This window comes from Choloepus didactylus, chromosome 8 (genome assembly GCF_015220235.1).
Source record: "Choloepus didactylus isolate mChoDid1 chromosome 8, mChoDid1.pri, whole genome shotgun sequence".
Lineage (NCBI taxonomy): Eukaryota > Metazoa > Chordata > Mammalia > Pilosa > Megalonychidae > Choloepus > Choloepus didactylus.
The window spans coordinates 141,252,698-141,271,286 of NC_051314.1; the positions used below are offsets into that span (position 1 = coordinate 141,252,698).

Here is an 18,589-nt window from a genome sequence, read left to right on the forward strand (position 1 = left end):
CACAGAACCAGAGGCTGAAAGCAACGAGACCCAGGAGCAAAGGACCAGCAGATGCCAGCCAAGTGCCTTCCCATGTGACAGAGGAAACCCGGATGCCAGCAGCCTGTCTTCAAAGTCCAGGTACCATCCTGTTGATACCTTAATTGGGACATTTTCATGGTCTTAGAACTGTGTATTTGTAAACCAATAAATCCCCATTGTACAAGCCAACCCATTTCTGGTATATTGCATTCCGGCAGCTTTAACAAACCAAAGCACTATTTCGACTGAAGAAGAAATGGTAATTCTGTAATTAAAGAGCTGAGTGGGAAGGAAATGCAGAGAACACCATGCAGTCTTCCTTTCTCTTCAAGGCAGGCTTCCTGACAGACCACCCCCAACCAGCCACACGTGTCAGCACAGATCCTGTTAGAGGAACCCTCGGACAACCAGACTGCACGGTAGTCTGTAACAGGTGGCCTGTATTCCTCAAAAACATCAATATCATGAAAGATACAGAAAGGCTGAGGAAATGTTTCAGACTAGAGAGACATGACAAGCAAATGCAATGCACGAATAACACATTGCTGGATCCCACACTGGAGGGAAAATGCTGTGAGGGACAATATTGGGGCAACGATCAACACTGGAATAAGGACTGTGCATTAGATAAACATAATTTATCTATGCTAGCTTTCCTATATTTGATTATTTTACAGTGGTTACATAAGAGAATATCCTTGTTCTTCAGCACTACACTGAAATACTGAAGGGTAAAGGTGCATGACACATGCAACCGACTCTCAAATGATTCAAAAAATAAATAACATGGATTTTTTTTAAATGGTTTTAGAAATAAAAAAATAAAATAAAATAAAATAAAGAACTTCTCCTATTGAAATAAATGAGGTTGGGCTGGCTGACAAGGAGAAGTAAATGTAGAATTTCACCTGCTGACAAGAGACACACACTAGTCAAAGAAAACTAACATTAAGAAGGAAAACAAAAACACATTGTTATTTCCCATCAGAATGCAGCCCAGCTCTAGATAACCCAGAACAGCATATTTTTTCAGTTAGAATAAAACCTCTATTGGCTACAAATTTTTACATCATATTTTGGGGGGGGAAAAAATATTTCTCCACTTTTGTATACAAATCAAAGATTTTTAAGCAGTATTTTTTCTTTTTAAGCACCGAGATACTTCCACTAAGGAATCCTTTGGGAACCAAGTTTAACAAAAGTCAGTATAGGTACCCAGAAATGGGGGTAAGGGAGTTCCTCTCCAGTCTTGTGCTTTGTCAGGTGGTACAATGGGCACAAAAGTTCCCCCATAAAATATGACTCCGTGAGTGACAACCTGTGCCAAGGCTGTATGCAACCTCCACGGCAATGGAGAGCGTCTTTCCTTATCCAAAGGAGAAACTACAGAAGAGCAGTCAGGAAACCCTATTTTGCATAGCTTCCAGGTTTCCTGTATCACCAAAATTAAGGTTCCTGATAATAAAGCATGCCAATGAAATACATCTTAGTGGTCATACTATGATGGTCTGAAACAGTCATTTAGCATGTCAACTTCTGCTTGTCAGTTAAAACAACAAATTCAAGCAGGTTTGCAAATAAAGTTAAAACAATGTTGTACTATAATTGTCACAAGTAAACAAGATTGCAATGCTCTTCCAACATCAGTAATACTTAGTTTTCCTCTCCTAATCTATATCTACACATCATATAAAGAAATAACAAAGTTATCACCTAAGGAAAATCCACAAAACCAACTACTGGAAGTTTTCAAAATAAACCTAATACATACATACATACATACACACACACACATATATATATATATATTTGCTTTCACAAATTTCTTCTAAGTCATAATCAAGCCAATAAACATACCCTGCATTTACTAGAACATAACAAGATCAACCAGTGATGAGATCAACACAGTACTTTACTGTACTGCATCTAAACCTTTACACATTCATCCTATTAATTTCATTTCTATTACATTCTTCTAAAAGCTTAAACAGGCAACAGTATTTTTCATAAAAACATTGTTAACTCTAAATGCCCCACAATTTATTAACATAAACACATGAGTGAAACACTTTTACTTTAGTGCCCGGCTATATTATTTTTATTTTCCATTGTTTAAAGTTTAACACCTGGATACTCCAAACTTGTGAGAGGGAAATAATTTAAGTCCAACTCCAGGGTTCCCACTTTCTGAATTTGGGGGTCTGGGGGAAGATCGCATTCTACTCCAGTTGCCTGCACAGCGACCACTATCTTTTAACATGAGTAAGAAATAACCCACATGAGAAGTTTTCACTCCACTTAACCTCCTAATTTCTGAGCCACAATCAAGATACAAACATAAACTGCATTTCAATTTTGTTTTAAATAATAAATTTACTGCTCAAGGCTTCAAATGGGAGTCAGGGGAGGAACTAGGAAGATGTCTTTATCTCCCTCCTGACCCTTTCTAACTTACAGCTTTAATGAGAGGTTAGACAGAATTACTTTCACTGTCACCTTGTCTAGCTCCAAAAATAAAGAAAAAAAAAAAAATGTAAAGACCAAACCACTGGAGGCGGGGCAAGATGGCAGACTGGTGAGCTGTATGTTTTAGTTACTCCTCCAGGAAAGTAGGTAGAAAGCGAGGAACTGCGTGGACTGGACACCACAGAGCAATCGGTCTGTGGGCATACTTCATACAACACTGATGAAAATGTCGAACTGCTGAGATCAGCGAAATCTGTAAGTTTTTGCGACCAGGGGACCCGCGCCCCTCCCTGCCAGGCTCAGTCCCGTGGGAGGAGGGACTGTCAGCTCCGGGAAGGAGAAGGGAGAACTGCAGGGACAGCCCTTATCGGAAACTCATTCTACTGATCCAAATTCCAACCATAGATAGACTGAGACCAGACACCAGAGAATCTGAGAGCAGCCAGCCCAGCAGAGAGGAGACAGGCATAGAAAACAAAAAAACAACACAAAAAACTCCAAAATAAAAGCAGAGGATTTTTGGAGTTCTGGTGAACACAGAAAGGGGAAGGGCGGAGCTCAGGCCTTGAGGCGCATATGCAAATCCCGAAGAAAAGCTGATCTCTCTACCCTGTGGACCTTTCCTTAATGTCCCTGGTTGCTTTGTCTCTTAGCATTTCAATAACCCATTAGATCTCTGAGGAGGGCCCTTTTTTTTTTTTTTTAATCCTTTTTTCTTTTTGTAAAACAATTACTCTAAGAAGCCCAATACAGAAAGCTTCAAAGACTTTCAATTTGGGCACGTCAAGTCAAGAGCAGAACTAGGAGAGCTCTGAGACAAAAGGCAATAATCCAGTGGCTGAGAAAATTCACTAAACACCACAACTTCCCAAGAAAAGGGGGGTGTCCGCTCACAGCCACCATCCTGGTGGACAGGAAACACTCCTGCCCATCGCCAGCCCCATAGCCCAGAGCTGCTCCAGACAACCCAGTGTGACGGAAATGCTTCAAATAACAGCCACACACCACAAAACTGGGCGTGGACATTAGCCTTCCCTGCAACCTCAGCTGATTGTCCCAGAGTTGGGAAGGTGGAGCAGTGTGAATTAACAAAGCCCCATTCAACCATCATTTCAGCAGACTGGGAGCCTCCCTACACAGCCCAGCAGCCCAGAACTGCCCTGGGGGGACGGCACTCACATGTGACATAGCACAGTCATCCCTCAACAGAGGACCCGGGGTGCACAGCCTGGAAGAGGGGCCCACTTGCAAGTCTCAGAAGCCATACGCCAATACCAAGGACTTGTGGGTCAGTGGCAGAGACAAACTGTGGCAGGACTGAACTGAAGGATTAGACTATTGCAGCAGCTTTAAAACTCTAGGATCACCAGGGAGATTTGATTGTTAGGGCCACCCCCCCTCCCCGACTGCCCAGAAACACGCCCCACATACAGGGCAGGCAACACCAACTACACACGCAAGCTTGGTACACCAATTGGGCCCCACAAGACTCACTCCCCCACTCACTAAAAAGGCTAAGCAGGGGAGAACTGGCTTGTGGAGAACAGATGGCTTGTGGACGCCACCTGCTGGTTAGTTAGAGAAAGTGTACTCCACGAAGCTGTAGATCTGATAAATTAGAGATAAGGACTTCAATTGGTCTACAAACCCTAAAAGAACCCTATCAAGTTCAGCAAATGCCACGAGGCCAAAAACAACAGAAAATTATAAAGCATATGAAAAAACCAGATGATATGGATAACCCAAGCCCAAGCACCCAAATCAAAAGACCAGAAGAGACACAGCACCTAGAGCAGCTACTCAAAGAACTAAAGATGAACAATGAGACCATAGTACGGGATATAAAGGAAATGAAGAAGACTCTAGAAGAGCATAAAGAAGACATTGCAAGACTAAATAAAAAAATCGATGATCTTATGGAAATTAAAGAAACTGTTGACCAAATTAAAAAGATTCTGGACACTCATAGTACAAGACTAGAGGAAGTTGAACAACGAATCAGTGACCTGGAAGATGACAGAATGGAAAATGAAAGCATAAAAGAAAGAATGGGGGAAAAAATTGAAAAAATCGAAATGGACCTCAGGGATATGATAGATAATATGAAACGTCCAAATATAAGACTCATTGGTGTCCCAGAAGGGGAAGAAAAGGGTAAAGGTCTAGGAAGAGTATTCAAAGAAATTGTTGGGGAAAACTTCCCAAATCTTCTAAACAACATAAATACACAAATCATAAATGCTCAGCGAACCTCAAATAGAATAAATCCAAATAAACCCACTCTGAGACATATACTGATCACACTGTCAAACACAGAAGAGAAGGAGCAAGTTCTGAAAGCAGCAAGAGAAAAGCAATTCACCACATACAAAGGAAACAGCATAAGACTAAGTAGTGACTACTCAGCAGCCACCATGGAGGCGAGAAGGCAGTGGCACGATATATTTAAAATTCTAAGTGAGAAAAATTTCCAGCCAAGAATACTTTATCCAGCAAAGCTCTCCTTCAAATTTGAGGGAGAGCTTAAATTTTTCACAGACAAACAAATGCTGAGAGAATTTGCTAACAAGAGACCTGCCCTACTGGAGATACTAAAGGGAGCCCTACAGACAGAGAAACAAAGACAGGACAGAGAGACTTGGAGAAAGGTTCAGTACTAAAGAGATTCGGTATGGGTACAATAAAGGATATTAATAGAGAGAGGGGAAAATATGGCAAACATAAACCAAAGGATAAGATGGCCGATTCAAGAAATGCTTTCACGGTTATAACACTGAATGTAAATGGCTTAAACTCCCCAATTGAAAGATATAGATTCGCAAAAAAAAAAAAAAAAAAGATATAGATTCGCAGAATGGATCAAAAAAAATGAACCATCAATATGTTGCATACAAGAGACTCATCTTAGACACAGGGACACAAAGAAACTGAAAGTGAAAGGATGGAAAAAAATATTTCATGCAAGCTACAGCCAAAAGAAAGCAGGTGTAGCAATATTAATCTCAGATAAAATAGACTTCAAATGCAGGGATGTTTTGAGAGACAAAGAAGGCCACTACATACTAATAAAAGGGGCAATTCAGCAAGAAGAAATAACAATCGTAAATGTCTATGCACCCAATCAAGGTGCCACAAAATACATGAGAGAAACACTGGCAAAACTAAAGGAAGCAATTGATGTTTCCACAATAATTGTGGGAGACTTCAACACATCACTCTCTCCTATAGATAGATCAACTAGACAGAAGACCAATAAGGAAACTGAAAACATAAACAATCTGCTAAATGAATTAGATTTAACAGACATATACAGGACATTACATCCCAAATCACCAGGATACACATACTTTTCTAGTGCTCACGGAACTTTCTCCAGAATAGATCATATGCTGGGACATAAAACAAGCCTCAATAAATTCAAAAAGATTGAAATTATTCAAAGCACATTCTCTGACCACAATGGAATACAATTAGAAGTCAATAACCATCAGAGACTTAGAAAATTCACAAATACCTGGAGGTTAAACAACACACTCCTAAACAATCAGTGGGTTAAAGAAGAAATAGCAAGAGAAATTGCTAAATATATAGAGACGAATGAAAATGAGAACACAACATACCAAAACCTATGGGATGCAGCAAAAGCAGTGCTAAGGGGGAAATTTATAGCATTAAACGCATATATTAAAAAGGAAGAAAGAGCAAAAATCAAAGAACTAATGGATCAACTGAAGAAGCTAGAAAATGAACAGCAAACCAATCCTAAACCAAGTAGAAGAAAAGAAATAACAAGGATTAAAGCAGAAATAAATGACATAGAGAACAAAAAAACAATAGAGAGGATAAATATCACCAAAAGTTGGTTCTTTGAGAAGATCAACAAGATTGACAAGCCCCTAGCTAGACTGACAAAATCAAAAAGAGAGAAGACCCATATAAACAAAATAATGAATGAAAAAGGTGACATAACTGCAGATCCTGAAGAAATTAAAAAAATTATAAGAGGATATTATGAACAACTGTATGGCAACAAACTGGACAATGTAGAAGAAATGGACAATTTCCTGGAAACATGTGAACAACCTAGACTGACCAGAGAAGAAATAGAAGACCTCAACCAACCCATCACAAGCAAAGAGATCCAATCAGTCATCAAAAATCTTCCCACAAATAAATGCCCAGGGCCAGATGGCTTCACAGGGGAATTCTACCAAACTTTCCAGAAAGAACTGACACCAATCTTACTCAAACTCTTTCAAAACATTGAAGAAAATGGAACACTACCTAACTCATTTGATGAAGCTAACATCAATCTAATACCAAAACCAGGCAAAGATGCTACAAAAAAGGAAAACTACCGGCCAATCTCCCTAATGAATACAGATGCAAAAATCCTCAACAAAATACTTGCAAATCGAATCCAAAGACACATTAAAAAAATCATACACCATGACCAAGTGGGGTTCATTCCAGGCATGCAAGGATGGTTCAACATAAGAAAAACAATCAATGTACTACAACACATTAACAAGTCAAAAGGGAAAAATCAATTGATCATCTCAATAGATGCTGAAAAAGCATTTGACAAAATCCAACATCCCTTTTTGATAAAAACACTTCAAAAGGTAGGAATTGAAGGAAACTTCCTCAACATGATAAAGAGCATATATGAAAAACCCACAGCCAGCATAGTACTCAATGGTGAGAGACTGAAAGCCTTCCCTCTAAGATCAGGAACAAGACAAGGATGCCCACTGTCACCCCTGTTATTCAACATTGTGCTGGAAGTGCTAGCCAGGGCAATCCGGCAAGACAAAGAAATAAAAGGCATCCAAATTGGAAAAGAAGAAGTAAAACTGTCATTGTTTGCAGATGATATGATCTTATATCTAGAAAACCCTGAGAAATCGACGATACAGCTACTAGAGCTAATAAACAAATTTAGCAAAGTAGCGGGATACAAGATTAATGCACATAAGTCAGTAATGTTTCTATATGCTAGGAATGAACAAACTGAAGAGACACTCAAGAAAAAGATACCATTTTCAATAGCAACTAAAAAAATCAAGTACCTAGGAATCAACTTAACCAAAGATGTAAAAGACCTATACAAAGAAAACTACATAACTCTACTAAAAGAAATAGAAGGGGACCTTAAAAGATGGAAAAATATTCCATGTTCATGGATAGGAAGGCTAAATGTCATTAAGATGTCAATTCTACCCAAACTCATCTACAGATTCAATGCAATCCCAATCAAAATTCCAACAACCTACTTTGCAGACTTGGAAAAGCTAATTATCAAATTTATTTGGAAAGGGAAGATGCCTCGAATTGCTAAAGACACTCTAAAAAAGAAAAACGAAGTGGGAGGACTTACACTCCCTGACTTTGAAGCTTATTATAAAGCCACAGTTGCCAAAACATCATGGTACTGGCACAAAGATAGACATATAGATCAATGGAATCGAATTGAGAATTCAGAGATAGACCATCAGATCTATGGCCGACTGATCTTTGATAAGGCCCCCAAAGTCACTGAACTGAGCCATAATGGTCTTTTCAACAAATGGGGCTGGGAGAGTTGGATATCCATATCCAAAAGAATGAAAGAGGACCCCTACCTCACCCCCTACACAAAAATTAACTCAAAATGGACCAAAGATCTCAATATAAAAGAAAGTACCATAAAACTCCTAGAAGATAATGTAGGAAAACATCTTCAAGACTTTGTATTAGGCAGCCACTTCCTAGACTTTACACCCAAAGCACAAGCAACAAAAGAGAAAATAGATAAATGGGAACTCCTCAAGCTTAGAAGTTTCTGCACCTCAAAGGAATTTCACAAAAAGGTAAAGAGGCAGCCAACTCAATGGGAAAAAATTTTTGGAAACCATGTATCTGACAAAAGACTGATATCTTGCATATACAAAGAAATCCTACAACTCAATGACAATAGTACAGACACCCCAATTATAAAATGGGCAAAAGATATGAAAAGACAGTTCTCTGAAGAGGAAATACAAATGGCCAAGAAACACATGAAAAAATGTTCAGCTTCACTAGCTATTAGAGAGATGCAAATTAAAACCACAATGAGATACCATCTAACACCGGTTTAGAATGGCTGCCATTAAACAAACAGGAAACTACAAATGCTGGAGGGGATGTGGAGAAATTGGAACTCTTATTCATTGTTGGTGGGACTGTATAATGGTTCAGCCACTCTGGAAGTCAGTCTGGCAGTTCCTTAGAAAACTAGATATAGAGTTGCCATTCGATCCAGCGATTGCACTTCTCGGTATATACCCGGAAGATCGGAAAGCAGTGACACGAACAGATATCTGCACGCCAATGTTCATAGCAGCATTATTCACAATTGCCAAGAGATGGAAACAACCCAAATGTCCTTCAACAGATGAGTTGATAAATAAAATGTGGTATATACACACGATGGAATACTACACGGCAGTAAGAAGGAACGACCTTGTGAAACATATGACAACATGGATGAACCTTGAAGACATAATGCTGAGCGAAATAAGCCCGGCACAAAAAGAGAAATATTATATGCTACCACTAATGTGAACTTTGAAAAATGTAAAACAAATGGTTTATAATGTAGAATGTAGGGGAACTAGCAGTAGAGAGCAATTACGGAAGGGGGAACAATAATCCAAGAAGAACAGATAAGCTATTTAACGTTCTGGGGATGCCCAGAAATGACTATGGTCTGTTAATTTCTGATGGATATAGTAGGAACAAGTTCACAGAAATGTTGCTATATTATGTAACTTTCTTGGGGTAAAGTAGGAACATGTTGGAAGTTAAGCAGTTATCTTAGGTTAGTTGTCTTTTTCTTACTCCCTTGTTATGGTCTCTTTGAAATGTTCTTTTATTGTATGTTTGTTTTCTTTTTAATTTTTTTTTTTCATACAGTTGATTTAAAAAAGAAGGGAAAGTTAAAAAAAAAAAAGAAAGAAAAACAAGGAAAAAAAAAAAAAAGATGTAGTGCCCCCTTGAGGAGCCTGTGGAGAATGCAGGGGTATTCGCCTACCCCACCTCCATGGTTGCTAACATGACCACAGACATAGGGGACTGGTGGTTTGATGGGTTGAGCCCTCTACCATAAGTTTTACCCTTGGGAAGACGGTTGCTGCAAAGGAGAGGCTAGGCCTCCCTATATTTGTGCCTAAGAGTCTCCTCCTGAATGCCTCTTTGTTGCTCAGATGTGGCCCTCTCTCTCTGGCTAAGCCAACTTGAAAGGTGAAATCACTGCCCTCCCCACTACGTGGGATCAGACACCCAGGGGAGTGAATCTCCCTGGCAACGTAGAATATGACTCCCGGGGAGGAATGTAGACCCGGCATCGTGGGACGGAGATCATCTTCTTGACCAAAAGGGGGATGTGAAAGGAAATGAAATAAGCTTCAGTGGCAGAGAGATTCCAAAAGGAGCCGAGAGGTCACTCTGGTGGGCACTCTTAAGCACACTTTAGACAACCCTTTTTAGGTTCTAAAGAATTGGGGTAGCTGGTGGTGGATACCTGAAACTATCAAACGACAACCCAGAACCCATGAATCTCGAAGACAGTTGTATAAAAATGTAGCTTATGAGGGGTGACAATGGGATTGGGAAAGCCATAAGGACCACACTCCACTTTGTCTAGTTTATGGATGGATGAGTAGAAAAATAGGGGAAGGAAACAAACAGACAAAGGTACCCAGTGTTCTTTTTTACTTCAATTGCTCTTTTTCACTTTAATTATTATTCTTGTTATTTTTGTGTGTGTGCTAATGAAGGTGTCAGGGATTGATTTAGGTGATGAATGTACAACTATGTAATGGTACTGTAAACAATTGAAAGTACGATTTGTTTTGTATGACTGCGTGGTATGTGAATATATCTCAATAAAATGATGATTAAAAAAAAAAAAAAAAAAAAAAAAAGACCAAACCACTATGTTAGATGACTTTCAAGGAAGAAGGAAGAAAGACAGAGGCTTGGAAATTTTTAATATCACATTTCAGGGAAATGACAGTTATACAATGACATCCATCATACACAGTGACAAGATCAAATTCCCTTAATAAAAAATGTCTGTCTGTGTTTAATTCAAAAAGTGATAGCATAAAGCTACCCAGGCACTATTAAAAAAAAAAAAAAAAAGACATTAATTATGTGTAAATATATTAGTTAGACCACGTAACATATACCACTTAATAGGTTGTACTTTCCACTGTCTTTTATAAATGAGAAAATGAAAAGCCGTAATCATATTCTTTTCATATGGAAATCCAATCTTAGAGAAGTTCATGTAAAAGAGATATAGATTTTTTTCCAACCAATACATCAGTTTTAATAACATGGATTCAAGAAAAGAACTGTAAAAATCAAACTATACCACCTGAAAAGATGCTCAACATCATTAGCCACTGGGGAAATGTAAATCAAAACCATGATGAAATACTAAAATGACTAGTATAACACTCACTAGAATGACAATCAAAAATTAATAGTAACATCAATAAGATTTGGCAGAGAAATAGGAACCCTCATACATTGTTGATGGGAATATAAAACAATGTAGCTGCAATAGAAAACAGTTTCTCGGTTCCTCAAACAGTTAAACACAGAGTTACCATGTGACCTGGCAATCCTACTTCTGGGTATATACCCAGAAGAATCAAAGCAGGCACTCGAATACATATTTGTACACCAATGTTCACAGCAGCATTATTACAACAGTCAAAAGGTGGAAGCAAACCAAGTGTCCATCAACAAATCAATATATAAATAAAAGGTGGCATATCCATACAATGGAATATAATTTACCTGCAAAAAGGAATGAAATTCAGATACATGTGACAACATGAATGAACTTCCCGGAAATCAGATTAAGTGAAATAAGCCAGACACAGAAATACAGACAGTGTGTGATTTCACTTACATGACAACTAGAATATGCAAATTCATAGAGACAAAAAATAAATTACAGGTTACCAGGGGCCAGAAAAAGGGGGAATAAGAAGTTAAAAGCATAATGAGTCAGAGTTCTGTTTGGGGTGATGGAAAGGGTTTGGTACTGGATGGTGGTGAGGGTAATACAAAATTGTGAATGCAATTAATGCCTCTGAATTGTACACTTGAGAGTAGTTATGAGAAATTTTGTGTTGCATAAATGTTATCAAAGAAACAAAATTAAACTATGTTTTCAGAAATTAATGAAAGATAAATGAGACAAATATTTAAGGGTATTAGTTTGAAATATATATGGGTCTTTCCTTTCCCTTCAAGCTGTGGTTGCCAAGATAATACTTAAAATGAATCAGAGAGACAGGTAGCACCAGAATGTATACACTTTAAGGACAGAACATCGTCCTGCTGATGCCTCCATTTTGGATTTCTCCTAGTTTCCAAATTGTGAGCCAATAATTTCCCATTTTTAAGCCAGCCAATTGTGTGTTATTTGTCACAGCGGCCTGGCAAATGAAGTCATGGCCCGAACACTAACGCCCCTGCAGATGAGCAAAGTGAAGCCTAGAGACTTTAAATAACCTGGCCCAAGATCAAAGGCTGAATCTCCACAAGACTGTTTTGTTTTTTCGTTTTTTGTTTTTTGTTTGTTTGTTTGTTTGTTTTCCTTTTTGCATTGCCAACAACTAACTCCCAACCTGGCATAAAGGAAACAAAGATCAGTCAAAGGAATTAAATACCAGGACGTAGGAGTAGATGGCCTATTCAGAGAGCAATAAGTAACTGACCTAAGTGACTGGAAATAAAATGGCAGACACCAAGAAAAGTGAGTTAAACAGAAGCCACCTTGATAATACACAAATGAAATTTCTGATAAAATTCTAAGCACTTAAAAAATTATTTTAGATATCACAGAATATTTTTGTCACAGAAGATACTGATTGTGCCACTGAAATAGCTTTGGGTTTGTGAGAAACAAGCAAACAACCCTCTTAGTTTAGTTCCTAGTTCTGTCTAAGAGAACATTCTTCCCTCTTGGTATAATGAAGAAGGCGGCCCTCCTTCCTGGGTCAGTTGTGACCTGGAGTCAAATCTCTTTGGCTTTTCAAAGATCTTGAGTATCAATCCAGAGCACTCCCTTTCTTTCCGAAACTTTGTCTTTCTATGAGGGTTTAAACGTGTTTAAATCTCTCCAATCTTAAGAAAAAATAAGCTCCCACTAGACTCTCTCTAATAATCTAGTTGCTGCCCAATTCCTATTCCCTTTCATAACAACTTCTTAAAAAGTGTTCTAAAATGTTTTCTCTACATTTTATTCAACTCCCAGACACTTTCCAACACATTCCATTCTGGATCCTTATTAGTCCAGTCAGTGTGCTTTTATTATAATCACCAATGTCCACTTTGTCACTGAATAAAAAAGACATTTCTTGGATATTTAAAAAAAAAAAAAAAAAAGGAATCAGAGAACATGCACTCATATTTGGAACAATGGTATTTCTAAAAGCAACCATACTCAAATTCCAACTCAAAACAACACAAGTATGTCCCAAAAACCTTGAAAACTGTATGTGAAAGAGTTTTCTTAATTTACATTAAAAAAGGCATACCTCGTTTTATCAAATAGATGTGCCCCTATAAGGCAAACTTGGAAATAATTTTCTCACTGACTTAATCATAAATGTCAGAGCTAGAAAAAAAGGCTTACAGATTTTCTAGTCCAGTCCCTACATTTACAAAAGAGGAAAGTGGGGCTTAAAGAAGTCAAGCTACTTGTCATACATAAACAGGACTGATTCACAGCAAAGCCAGTATTCCAGCCCAAGTCTCTGGACTCTGGGAAAATGAGGAGGATTACCACTGGAAAATTCAATGCTTTTAGATGGAATTTTATAGAATTCTTAGGAAAGAATATCCTAAAGCTGTTATAAAGGGGATACTTGGAGCACTCCAGTTTGTGTTGCACTAATATATTTCATTGAAGTTGATTTACACACCAAGTTTACATATATCATGCAATATACTGTAGACCTAAAAAAAAAATTGTAATGACGACCTTCAAAAGCTACATAAATAATGCAGCTTTTGAACAATAATATGATGGTAGGCAAATGGTTTGAATTTTTAAGATTTAAACTAGTAAAAGTAATTTAGACATTTCACAAAGATTACAGAATACTACCGTTAATTTACACTTATGCAGAGAATTTAAATGACTTAATAGAAGCAAGATACTAAATTTTTATAGAAAATGTTTTCTTTAATTATAAATCAATTTCTTTTATACATAGATATAGATGTATGTGTATATATATAATTTACATTTATGCAGAGATATTAAATGACTTAATATAAGAAACTAAATTTTTATAGAAAATGACTTCTTTAATTATAAATCAATTTATTTTACACCTAGATATAGATGTATGTGTATATTTATGTATGTATGTATACATATACATACATATAGGGACAGAGAGAGAGAAAGAGAAATTCAAAGAGAGAGACTCAAATAGATAAAATGTAAACAACTGGAAATCCGGGTAAGAGGTATATGGGGATTTCTGGTACTGTTTTTACTACTTTTCTGGAAGTTTGAAATTATATGAAAAACAAGATAAAAAATGCAAACCATCCCCTAAAAATTATTTAAAATACTGAATATACCCTATAAACAAGAAATACTACATTAAGTTCCTACTTAACTTCCCAAAATATCAAAGAAAAAATTAGTCACTTTTCTGCAGCAAGTTGGGTCAAAAGGAAGATAAATTGGCTAAAAGCAAAGTATATTCCATTTTAAATGGTCAGTATTAACACAATGAACTGCCTTAAACTAAGAAAAAAATGTGGAGCTGCTGAAATTGATGTAGAAAATTTGCTGGGCAGCAATTTTCATTAGCATCTGTCTCCCCTTACTTAGTTTACCACAGGGACTGCCAAGCACTCTCCCTGGCCCGTCCTGGGTGCCACCTGTCTCCCCAGTAACATTTTCAAATTTACCTCCCCCAGTTAAGAATCACTGGCTATCTATTCATTTGAAGAATGCTTCTGATTGAAAACTTTGTATTTCAAGCTCTAAATTTATCAAGCAAGTCTTAATATAGCAAAAAGGTACTTGTTATAATTTACACAGAAATGTCTTTCAAGACTTCTTTAAGCAACAGGCACAACAGTCCTGAAAATAAAGTTCAACTTAACTTCTAAATTTTTACTTCTACCCAGCTTCTCAGGTACACTACTTTCCCATAAGACACACTCCCAGAGAGAAGAGTTGGTCAAAACTTGGGGAAAGACATATCTCTTGCTGCATGATTTTTCTAACTAATAAGACTCAAAAGAACCTTATACCACTCCTGAGGGGGTTAGTAATCTACTCAATTATTTATCACATTACTGTTTGAACAAACGTTAAAACAAATTGCTCTTCAATTCAGCATGAACTCTTAGTCTCAAGAACATCTTTCCAATAGTAGCCTAAATCATAATGGCTACAAATTATAGTGCTTGGGTGAATGAAGATCTTTATTCCTACCCTATTAAAAAACCACATCCCAAATCACTCACTGCCCTTACTTTTCCCTCAGTAAAATGAGAAACATTTCCTATCCATTCTGACCTCAAAAGTTTACTCCATAATTTAGGCCAAAGGGCAGGATCAAACGCTGCAGCCAAAAAGCCAGTCCCTTCTGGAATGCCCGGTGGGGGAAGAAAACTGACATCCAAAAGACTAGCTTAGGAAACAAGTCATGTAATTAATTGCAGAGCAAAACTTCTCTGAAGAAAGTGAAATAAAATACAAAAGTAAAGACTGAAATTTTTAAATAGACCAATTAAGCTCTTTTTTTTTAAAACTTAAACCTTGGGAAAAAGAAATTGAGTTGTACCCTAAATAATCACTTTTGTTTTTTGTTACTTTTTTAAGCTTGTTTTCTAAGATAATCCACCCAAATCAGAATCTAGAAACTGTATGGCACTGCCTTTTACACAAATTCTCTTGTTACTCTACTCTCCATTAACAATCTAAGAGATGCATTTCAAATCATAGCCACAGTTTGAGTGTAACAACTTATTTCATTTCTGGAACCAGTGATAAAATGAAACGAACAAATCTCAAAAACGTTAAACACTGCAAAATATGCCCATATAAGAAAAAAAAGAACATTTTAAGGACTAAAAATCAAAAGACTTTTTGTGGACTGTAATAAAGTTAACAATCTACAATAACATTCACAATATCTTAACAGCATCATATCATATAATACATTTTCCATAAAATAAATATTCAGCCTTAGAATCTGACAGAACATATAAGACCTAGGAAAAAAAGCTGGAAAACATCTTAAAGCATTAACAGATTCTAGGCCTTATAGTTGGGGCATCCAAACTCACCTGCCAAGCGTGGGTTAGGGATATCCTGGGAACAATCCCCTCCACAACTGGGGCACAGGGGCATGCAGGGCAGCCCCCAGAGGCACCAGAACCCCCATACCCATTACCACCGAGCCACATGGTGTCAGTCTATCCCAGGGTGTAGGACCATTACTCCCAGGTTCTGTGAGGTTCATGACATGGAAAGGGTTGGGAAATCCTACATAGGTAACTCACCTAGACACACAAGCATCCAACCTTTCTTTTAAATAAATTCTAGAGAGGGGATATGGAAAAAAAAACCGTTAGTTACTCATCATTCTTACTCAACTTTAGGTTTGAGAATTCTATCTAGAGTTTAATGACTAAGCCATAAAAATAGGAAAAGCTCACTTGTGAGTAAACTATTTCTTGGAGATCCCAGGCAACTACCTAAAATGGGATTAAGTTGATTACTTCCTAATTCCGATGAACTTTCAGAGCCTGTGATATTCCTTTCCTGTTTACCCCCCTCAAATTCCCTCCTTAATCTTTTCCATGTGGCATATCTAGATACTTCAATATACTTTCATAAATATAATTTCCCAACATTTTGATCCCTTGCAGGTTCTCCAAAAAACATTTTCAAGTATGCCACGTTACTCTTATAAAGCAAAATGGAGCGATTTAAAGAGTGCTAGAGCCAATAGTGGGGGGCTCTAGAAACTCTGTTACACATATCAACATTCTATCCCAAAGTCACCTCCAACGGGGGAGGGGGGGGATAATAAGAATCAGGAAAGTATTCAGGTAACATCCTCAAGCTGTTGTTTATTTATCTATAAGGTTCTGTGCTTGTTAAACACTGCTTCATTCAAAATAAGCTTCCTAGCTGCTACCTGGTCCCTTCCATATAATCAGCCAGCCACCTTTGAATCCTTAAGTACAGAAATTCTAAGGTGCCACTGGCTATGGCACTTGGTCTCTGAATAGGTATCCCAATAACATAAAGATTATTTTTTATTCATATATATATATATATATATATACACACACACACACACACACACACACACATGCTAACTATCTATCTATCTATTCCTATTTTTAAACTGTATCATACTTCCCTAGCATTTCCTCAAAACTCAGTTCCCACCTTTTTGGAAAACTTGCAACCCCTTAGAAATTGCAACATAAGGCAGACCACTGGAACACTCCCTAACCTATCACTGTAGTGCTCTATGCAAGAATGATTCATATCACTAGAGAATATAATCAAACTGACAAGAAATGTACCTCAAAGTCAGTCTCAAAGGCACCTGAAAAGAGCTGAAAACAAGAACAAACCTAGAAAGGGTAAATACTATCTGTAACCAATCTTTTTAATTTACATCTAACAAAAATGTCTATTTGTCAGAGTAATTCTTCCAGAATGACATCTTATTAAATTGGCTCCATAATCAAGGTCCTTTATAACAGCACCTTAATCTCCGCAGGATAATGTCCAGACCTCCTAGAAGGTGCCTGACCTCAACCGTGCTGGTGTCTCCCCCAGCTCTTGCTCTCATAATCCCCTTCCAAATCTCTATACTGCAGTGTACTCAACCACCTGGCAACACCTATGTGGAGTCAAACCTCATGCTTGCTTCCACTGCTCCCTCTACCTGGAATGCCTTAACTTCTATCCCCACTGCCCCATGCACACATACAGACACTTATTTTTCATGGGAAAAGCTCATAGTTCAGACAAAAATAATAACACACAGAATAGCTATGACATACTAAGGACATCACTTAGGAACACCCAAATCTATGCATTATTACTGAGCACCTATTAAGTGCCAGGCACAATGTGTGGCACTAGGAATAAAAGTCTCTGCCCTCAAGGAGCTTACAGAATAGAGAAGGAGGAGGACAAATAAGCAGGTGATGTTATTACAGTATGACAGGTTCTAGAATACAGCAGCAATGGCTATGGAGAAGTGGGGTGGGAGATCCCCTAGCAAGTGGTACACCCATGACAGAGAGGGGCTCTAGAAGAACTGCCTTGCATTCATAGTGTTTGGGTTTTGGACAGAAGAGGGGACAAGTAATTAAAGACTTAATCCAGAAAATAAAACCAGGAAGTAAGCAGAACCTGATTTAGGAAAAAAAAAAAAAAGTCATGCTAAGGAGTTTGGACTTTCATCTAATACCAATGGTTAAACCCCTGAATAGCTTAGCATGTTTAAATTTCTGTGTTTTAAAAAAATCACTCTCATTTTGTCAGGATGGCAGTTAATTCTTTAAAGCTCCCTTCCTTACAAGAAGCACATATAATAATAGATAAAATATAAAAACAAATCACTAAAATGACATGTTAAACATCGCTATAGATCAGAAATCTAACAGGAATACAAAGCGTGAGCCAAGCTGAAGTCACATGACCTGCTGGGCTCCAGGTCCCAAAGCAGGAAAAAGCAGCAGGAAATTTGATCCTATGGGGTAACCGTAAATAAAAGTGCTTCAGATGAAGCAGGGTCAGTAGCCAGGCTCTTCGCTTAAAACCAGAGACTGGGGCAGCACTCCTCCTTCAATCTAAAACTAGACTGGAAAAAGCATCTTCACTAGAGTCAGCACTTTACATAAGGAAAACATTCTCATGACATTTCAATGAATGGTGCTGAAATAATAAGAACGGCTTCCTTCTTATCTGTATTTGAACCCATCTAGCAACCATCCTTGTTTATTTCATTAAAAGTACACCACTGAAAAACCTTAAAATCCAAAGACCACT

General features: G+C 37.7%; 1 protein-coding gene across 4 annotated transcripts in view; it reads right to left on the reverse strand.

The window, feature by feature from the left end:
* USP6NL (USP6 N-terminal like) overlaps positions 1-18,589 on the reverse strand; it is a 238,309-nt gene that overhangs the window by 161,512 nt on the left and 58,208 nt on the right. For 2 of the 4 annotated variants that reach the window (XM_037847960.1, XM_037847959.1), the window contains exon 3: positions 16,072-16,110. The exons of the other annotated variants lie outside the window; for them this stretch is intronic. In XM_037847960.1, the coding sequence (XP_037703888.1) occupies positions 16,072-16,087 (16 nt within the window). In that variant the 5' untranslated portion in view covers positions 16,088-16,110. The remainder of the gene's footprint in view (positions 1-16,071; positions 16,111-18,589) is intronic. 4 annotated transcript variants of the gene reach the window in all.